Below are 7,888 nucleotides of genomic sequence, written 5' to 3'. Positions count from 1 at the left end.
CCCCCGCAGGCCCGGCATGTGACCGGGCAGGCAGAGGCCCCTTGGCCATTAGGGCGAGCCGTGGCCACACGCCCAGGCCAAGGCGGCTCTCCCAGGCCCTGCCCCACTGGGCCCCGAGGTTACCAGCTTCTCTGGGCCCAGGCAGTCGTCCTCCGCGTCGGACGAGGTGACCGGGTCCTCGGCACTTGACCAGCCTCCGTCCTCCTCGGGGGCCTCTGGGGAGTGAGCTGCTTTGCTCCAGCCTGGGAGAGGGACAGGCTCCGTGAGTCCCCACACCCCGTGGACTGCAGCCCGAGCCCCACGCCGGGCCGGCCATCATCCTGGGGCCATCGGGGCCTGGCAGGACACCTCTGCCCAAACGCTCAACCGACGGATGTGGTTGTGGGGATGGCTAGCGGCTGCCCACGGCTCTGGGCCGGCCCTGTGGGAGGAGGGCCTGCCTCCCGGGGGGGCCCACATCTGCCCTGTCCGAGCCAGCAGTGGATACCCCAGACGGAAGGCGTGCCCAGTGAGCACTCTCATGTAGCACCAGTGGGGAGACAGCTCCCAGGACGGAGGCCCCGAGGGCGACAGGATGGCCCCGTGGGAAAGCCGGGCTGAGTCCCTGATGGTGCCTGACGGGGCCCGAGACACCAAGCTACGAGCTGGGCCACAGCGTCCGGCGGCAGCCACCTCCCCGGGTCAGTGAGGAGAGGACAGAGCTCTTCTCGGGGTCTGCCATGACAGACTGCTCCCCAGGGCTCCACTGCCTCTCCTCTTAGGGACAGAGGTGACAGATTCCCAGCGCGGGGTACTGGGGAGCTGCAGGAGCCCGAGCCCGAACCCTGACCCACAGCGTCACTCGCACGGGCAGGAAGGCCCTGCGGGTTCTGACGGGTGTCATCCCCACACTCCTCTTGGGGCCGTGGGAGTGCACTTTTCCCTGAGCCGAGAGGTGGGTTTGCAAGAAGTGACATGTGTGGATGAGGCGGTGCCCCCTGCTGTCTGAGCGGCCCACGGCATTCAGGTCGGCTAGGGGAGAAGCCACTCGTGTCTGCCCAGCCAGACGCCCTGCAACGCCCGCTCAGCCCGGGCCTGGCTAGGTTGGGCCAGCTGCAGGCAGGAGGCATGGCAGCGCATGGACCCGCCTGGGAAGGCGCCATGCTCACTTCTGCCGCGGGGGCCACGAGCTCCCAGATGCTGTGTACAGCCCCACCTGCTCCGCACACTCCAGCCTGAGGCAGGAGACAAGCAGCCCAGGGCAGGCGGGGCCTGGGCACGGCCCCTCCCTAGGAAGCACTGCTGAGGCCTCGGTGGGACAGAACCAAACCCATCTGAGGACAGTGGTCGTGGAGGCTGCATCTGGCCCCGGCATCGGAGGACAGGCTGCCAAGAGGCAGACTCCCGGATGTCTCACCAGGCCTTGCTGGGTGGGTCAGGGCCTCTGTCAGAGCAGAGGATAGGAGAGGGAGGGAGAGGGGGAGAGGGAGGAGAGGAGAGGGAAGAGTGCTCCTGGGTCTCTGTCCAGAGCCTCTGGGGACCGGCTAGGGCCGTGTCCTCTGCTAGGGCCTGAAGGGCAGTGGCTCAGCCCTGAGTTGATGTGTGGCGGGGTGGGGACAAACGTGGCCAAGGGTGTCAGCCGGGCACTGTGTTTCCAGGGGGAGACCCTGGGGGCTGCGGGTGGAGGTGATGCACACGCGCCTCCCCTCCCGTCCACACGGCAGTCCCGGGCACTGCCTGTGTGTCACGGCACGGACCAGGCTGGCAGAGGGTTCGAGGCCCGTCACCGGCTACCAGCAGAACAGTCGGGGGCAGAGGGCCGCATGGCACCTGTTGTCAGGACCCTGCAGGGCCGCGTCGTCTCCATCCCTGGGTGAAGACGCGCGAGACGAGGTGATGCACGGGGCAAAGCCAGCGAGGGCGCCTCTCACGTCACCCCCCCGCGTCCCACCCGGGCAGCACGGCTGGCACTTGGGGCACAGGACCTTCCTGGGGCCTTTCTCCAGAGCACCCAGTGACAGCCTCCAGTTCACGGCCAGTGCCAGCCGCTTGCTCCTCATCCCTCACCCCCAACCCGGCAGCAGGGGCTGAGCCCTGGGCTCTGGTGCAGCCGGACCGGGCTGGGAGGAGTCGGGGAAGGTTCTGGTGCGTGGGGGGTCCCGACGCAGCCCACACCCTGGTAACCGCTGCGATTGTTGGGGAACTCAGGAAGGCTCAAAATGTGAAGTCCCCTCTGAACTCGAGACTCCCAACCTGGGCCAGGGGAGACCATGCGGTGTCCCAGTACTTTGGGGGCCCTCGGATATGAGTGGGCTGGGCAGGACGGCCGGGTCCCAGCAGGGAGCTCACCGCTATAGGGACAGCATGCACTCCCCCATGGGCCTGGGCCTGGGCATGGGGTGGGGTGGGGGTGGGTGCAGAGAGCGGGGCAGGAGGGCCAGAGCTGCACCCCGAATGGGACGGCCCTGCACGGCGGCTGAGCGCGGACTCCCAGGTAGTGTGGCGGTCTGTGGCCTCTGCCAGGGGCAGGGGCTCCTCGGCTCTGGACAGAGCAGCAGGAGGGCGGGCACGGGCAGGCACCCTGGTGCGGGCGCCGTGCTCCGGCCGGGACGCCCGCTGCTCCGCGCCTTGGGGAGTGCAGGGCGCCCAGCGACAGGCCGGTCTCTACCTCGTAACCCGAAGGGAGTGGGGTCGCTCTTTACTTCGTGCCGCTTGGCTTTTTTGTCAGGACTGGTAGGAGAAGCTGCAGGAGGAGGACAGAACAGCAGAGTGAGGGCCTTGGAGAGCGCGGGGCGGGGCGGGCCCAGGGAGCGATGCTGCTCCGCGCCTTGGGGAGTGCAGGGCGCCCAGCGACAGGCCGGTCTCTACCTCGTAACCCGAAGGGAGTGGGGTCGCTCTTTACTTCGTGCCGCTTGGCTTTTTTGTCAGGACTGGTAGGAGAAGCTGCAGGAGGAGGACAGAACAGCAGAGTGAGGGCCTTGGAGAGCGCGGGGCGGGGCGGGCCCAGGGAGCGATGGGGTGGCGGGCGGGCGCTGGCGCAGCACCTTCCCTGGGCCTGCTGCCCACACATGGCCAGGACCTGATGTGTGCCCCATCGCTCACACTCAGGGCCGGGGACCCTGCATTCTCAGAGCCCCCTGCAGAGCCCTCTGCCCTCGAGCTCAGACCACGAAGCCGGCAGCCTAGAGGGCAGGCCGTCACCCAGCGATGGGGCGGCAGGCGGGCGCTGGCGCAGCTGGGGAGCCCACACCTGCTCCGTGGCGTCCGAGCTGACTCCGTCCGAGAAGCTCCAGCCTCCTCTGCGAGGCAGTGACCCCCCTACAGACAAGGCTGGGCTGTCTGCCGGGCACGTGGGTGCCGGGTGGGCTCCCGAGACCGCGCAGAGGGCCCCTACGTGACAGACACTGGGCCCGACATGACAGACATGGGCCCCTGTATGACAGACACAGGGCCCTGCGTGACAGACACGGGCCCCTGCGTGACAGACACGGGCCCTGCGTGACAGACACGGGGCCCGTGGCGGCCCTTACCTCTCTGGCCTTTGAGGTTGGCGAGGCCCTGCAGCGTGAAGCGCTTCCTGGGAAGTGCAGAGCTCTCCGAGGTCGAGCTCATGCCAGCGTCATCTGCGAGGCAGATGGGCAGAGGGTGGGCCTGGGGCCGGGCAGGTGCAGAGCTGCTGGGTGCACGGGCAGACGAGGGGCCTGTGGAGGCCCGGGGCTGGCAGGGCCCTGCCTGCTGCGGTCCTCCCGCATGGCCGCGGCTCCGTCGGGCCTCACCCACCTCTGCCCTTCTCGGCGGGCTTGGGCAAGGACGCTGGGCACCCACATCCTTCCGGGCTCAGGGGGCCGGTCCTCCTCTCCTCTAGCTTTCTGGTGTTTCCTTTGGAGGGACTGATGGCGTCGGAGACAGAAAGGAAGACGTGTGGCCTCGGGACCCCTTCAATCTCTCCGAGAACCCGCGGGCCCCCATGGTCAGACGCCCCCCAGCTCCCAGCCAGTCCCATGTGGCCCATCCTGCGCATGGGACACTTCTCATGGACCCAGACAGCCTGGCGACCCACCAGGAGGCAGCCTCTGGGAGCATCTGTCTGCAAAACCACCGTCCCTGGGGCTCCCTCGTGCAGACCCTGCTGAAGCCTGACTGAAGCGGTCCCCTGGGATACAGGGAGACGTGGGCTCCCTGGGCTCGAGCCTGGGGTGCCATGGACCCACCTGAGGTCCACCCATCCCCGAGAGGTGTGACCGACGCATCAGCAAAAGCCATGTGGCACTGACCGAGATGGAACCGCAGGACAGACTGCCTGTGAGATTCTAGGCCATGCACGCTCAGGCCCAGGGCAGACTCCATGCAGCTCGGCACCAGGGTCTGGCACAGAGCTGAGGGACTCCAAGCAGACAGGAGGGGTCCAGGGCCCACTCACCTGGCGCCCGGCGCCGCGGGCAGAGGCAGGCTCTGCGACTGCTCCAGCGCACGGTGCTGGCTGGCTTCTGTAAGCAGACCACATGGCACTGACCACCTGCACGGGCTTGGGCTGTGAGTGCCATGCGTCCAGTGTCCCGGGCTCCTGGGCGGGCCGACGCCAAGGGCAGCCCTGCGGCACCCACCTCGGCAGGCCCGCAGCTGGCTGGTCAGCACCTTCCGAATCTCGCTCACCCACGCCGCTTTCACCTCGGGGGTTGGTGCCTGCCCCCAAGAAATGCCGGAGTTACTTCCTGCTCTTAGGGAGGCACGCCTGATGCTTTGCCCTCGAAACATCAGGGACTAACCATCAGCTCAGGGCATGTGAGAAGCCAGAAGGGCAGACACAGCCGCGGCCTGGGTGGGGGAGGCCCCGTGGCCGGTGCTGGCACCCAGGGCCACGCCTTGGCGGAGGGCGAGGAGCCGGCACCTCTGCCCAGCCCTGACTGCTCACTCGGACACCAGCCGACCTTGGGAGGGGCTGACTGGGGGTGGACGTGACCTGGCGTTCAGGTGACAGGGATGTTGCAGGTTGAAACCCACAAGTAGGTCCCGAGCTGCCCTGGTGATGGCAACTGGCCAGGAACAGAACCGTCCTGGGGTGCGAGCCTGTCCCCATACCACACACAAGACCCTGCGGGGCTGGGTTGAGTGCTGGCCCCATGGCTGGGGTGTCAGGACCGAGAGCGTGGCTCTGCACAGGCCTGGGGCCAGAAGCAGGTGTGTCGGGGCCTGGCACCAGGGAGGTACAGTCTGTCATGGGGTGCGTGGGGTCTTCTAGGGCTCCTGGACGGGAACCCCCAAGCCCCCCCACTGTGGCGAAGCGGGTGCAGAGCTACACACATGACCCAGGGCCGGGCCTGGGGCTGAGCAGGGCACCAGGCTGGCGTGCTCCTGCTGCCCCAGGCTCTGGCAGCCCGGTCTGCACTCTGCCCTGAGTTTTGTCCTAGGCCTGGCTGAGGTTAAGAGGTGGCTTGAGGGGCCAGCAGGGGGCATGTGGTTCAGGTACTGGACTCCCACATGGCCGGCACTGGTTCTGGTACTGGCTTCAGCCTGAGAATCATGCTGGGCATGGGCGCGTGCGTGGAGGACGAAGGGACTGCTATGTGGCCAGCCCCGGGTGTGATTTCCCTTCTCTGTCCCTTCTGCTGGCTGAAGGGGCCAGCAGGGGACGTGGTGGCTAGCACTGGACTCCACATGGCCAACAGCAGTTAGGGGCGTGGGCGTGGCAGTCTGAGAGCACGCGTGTGTATGTGTGTGTGCCAGAGCCCCGGGAGCAAAGTGGAGGGAACGAGACTGTGGCGTGGCCATCCTCCCGTGGGTGATTTCTCTCTGTCCCTCTCTGTCTCTTGGGCAAGTGTGTGTGCCCATTGCAAAAATCCCGAAAAACCAAAAGAAAGAAAACGGAAACAGAAAAGGGTGTCTTGGGACAGTCCCCAAAACGGACTGCAGTGGCCTCTGGGTGACTAGTGTGAGGCGGGCCGTTCTCGCGAGAAGCCGTCCCCATGCAGCCCTAGGCCAGCCCCTGCCGCCTGGCCGCCCACCTGGATGATGTACACCTCCTCCCTGGCATTGTACCAGATCTCAAACTTCTTCAGGTCCCCCTTCACGTTCTCCGTGATGCCCACGGCTGTCATCTGCACACAGGGAGGCAGGTGTCACCGCCCTTGCCACCTTGCGAGACGGTGGCTGCTCTGAGCAGGGCTAGGAGCAGCCGGCGCCACGGCCCCCGGCAGGCCCGCTCACATTCAGCGACTGCTTGTAGCTGTAGGAAGGCGCCTTCTCGTAGCCCTCCCCGCTCTCCTCCCTCTTCTTGCAGAAGAGCACGGCCTTCTCATGCAGAAACAGGTGCCGTTGCATGGGCTTGAACCGGGCCAGCTCCTTCACCTTGGTGTGCCCTCGCTTGTGGTCCGTCCACACGCTGAACGAGCCCTGCATCAGCAGCTTGCCTAGGTCGCTGAGGTTGCCCTGGTGTGGCAGCAGGAGGCGCTTCAGTCGGACGGCTGAGTGTGCACTCCGAAGGGCCGGAAAGGCTGCTGGTGGGGTGAGGTGGGCCACGGGCGTGGCAGCAGCCCACGGTGCCCAGGGGAAGTGTGGCCGAGCTCAGGTCTCAAGGCAGGGAAATGGCTCCGGGAGCCCAGGGCCCACAGTACCGAGCTCATGCAGGCCTTGGATGGCACAGCCGGCGTGGCCCCTGTGGGCGTGGCCCTCACGCAGAACACAGCCTTAGCTGGTGACATGTGGACAGCGTGCCAGGTGCATCGTGCAGGCACAAGTCAGCCACAGGGACAGCCAGGAGATGGCACAGGGTGGGGGCTCTGCTCACTCAGGGCTTTTCCTCACTAGAGGGTGCACGCGCTCACTAGGACAGGAAGTCAGGATGGCGAGGGGTCACAGGTGGCATGCCCCGCGGGGAATGCTTTCTCACCCCCAATCTCTCTGGGGAGCGCACGTGCCCCAGCCTCCAACGTGCAGGATCAGGGCTGAATGAACACGAGGCTGGACACACCGGGTGGCCACAGGGAGGAAGGGGGCCACGCTCTCGGGCTATGTGTCCTCAGCCACCTGCTGGCCACACCTGCTCCCGAGGATGTGTCATTCCAGGGACAGGCGTGCAGTGACGGCCCCCACAGGAGATGCTGTCCCTCCCAGGGCACCCCTCAGGCCAGCTTGGTGGCCGCAGCCTGGGAGCCGATGCGCCCGGACCGCATTCCTGTGCAGCTGGGCTCTCTGCGGCTGGCGGGAGGGGCTGCATAGACCTGCTGCTGGCTCCAAGCACGTCCGCGGGGCTGGGGTGCTTACGTCATAGCCGGTGATGGCGATGAGGTGCATGGAGTCGTTCACGGCCTTGAGGATGCCCAGGATGGAGCTGAGCGCCTCCTGCAGGTCCTCGGCACCCTCGCAGTTCTTGCTGTACTTCAGCATCTCCTGTGGGAGGGCGGACCCGCTGGCCACCTCGCGGAGCGTGGCACTCACGCCCTCTGCCTGCCCTCCCGACGGATGATGGTAACAATCCCATAGCCTTCTGTGGGGCACCCTCGGGCCACAACCCCAGCCAGGGGCAGAGCTGCCAATGGCTTCCCGCCCGCCCAGGGCCAGACCTGCCAATGGCTTCCGGCCAGAGGGCAGAGGAGGCCGCCAAGGGCCGCTCCAGAAGCGGAGGGCTCCGGGCTCTACCCCCACACCCGGGCCCTGGGTGGGCCAGACGAACAGTCCTGCCCCTTGGGCACTGAGTGAGGTGCACATGGGGGAAACACGGGTGGGGGAATGGCTCTGTCCACCGCCCACCCGACCCGGCGCCTCAGTGACCTCTGGTGGGGCGGGGCAGGCGGGCGCACCTTGAGTAGCAGTTGGTACTTGGTGACCCTCTGCACCGGCTTCAGCAGGTACGAGTCCAGGCCCAGCTTGTGGTACAGCTTCCTCTGGCACTCCCGCGCGCAGGGGGCCGTGG

General features: G+C 67.0%; 1 protein-coding gene across 2 annotated transcripts in view; it reads right to left on the bottom strand.

The window, feature by feature from the left end:
• Positions 1 to 7,888, bottom strand: part of MCF2L (MCF.2 cell line derived transforming sequence like) — a 76,871-nt gene that overhangs the window by 2,188 nt on the left and 66,795 nt on the right. The window contains exons 20-29 of one of the 2 annotated variants that reach the window (XM_027776209.1): positions 7,776 to 7,865; positions 7,240 to 7,365; positions 6,184 to 6,405; positions 5,982 to 6,074; positions 4,584 to 4,662; positions 4,400 to 4,466; positions 3,760 to 3,869; positions 3,510 to 3,602; positions 2,848 to 2,922; positions 124 to 242 (exon numbers count right to left, since the gene is read on the bottom strand). In XM_027776209.1, the coding sequence (XP_027632010.1) occupies positions 124 to 242; positions 2,848 to 2,922; positions 3,510 to 3,602; positions 3,760 to 3,869; positions 4,400 to 4,466; positions 4,584 to 4,662; positions 5,982 to 6,074; positions 6,184 to 6,405; positions 7,240 to 7,365; positions 7,776 to 7,865 (1,074 nt within the window). The remainder of the gene's footprint in view (positions 1 to 123; positions 243 to 2,847; positions 2,923 to 3,509; positions 3,603 to 3,759; positions 3,870 to 4,399; positions 4,467 to 4,583; positions 4,663 to 5,981; positions 6,075 to 6,183; positions 6,406 to 7,239; positions 7,366 to 7,775; positions 7,866 to 7,888) is intronic. The other variant, XM_027776210.1, reaches the window with a different exon arrangement.

The sequence above is a fragment of the Tupaia chinensis genome, unplaced genomic scaffold (assembly GCF_000334495.1).
Source record: "Tupaia chinensis unplaced genomic scaffold, TupChi_1.0 Scaffold000644_1, whole genome shotgun sequence".
NCBI lineage: Eukaryota > Metazoa > Chordata > Mammalia > Scandentia > Tupaiidae > Tupaia > Tupaia belangeri.
The sequence above is the reverse complement of the archived record's forward strand: the minus strand, read 5'-3'. Positions and strand labels throughout refer to the sequence as shown.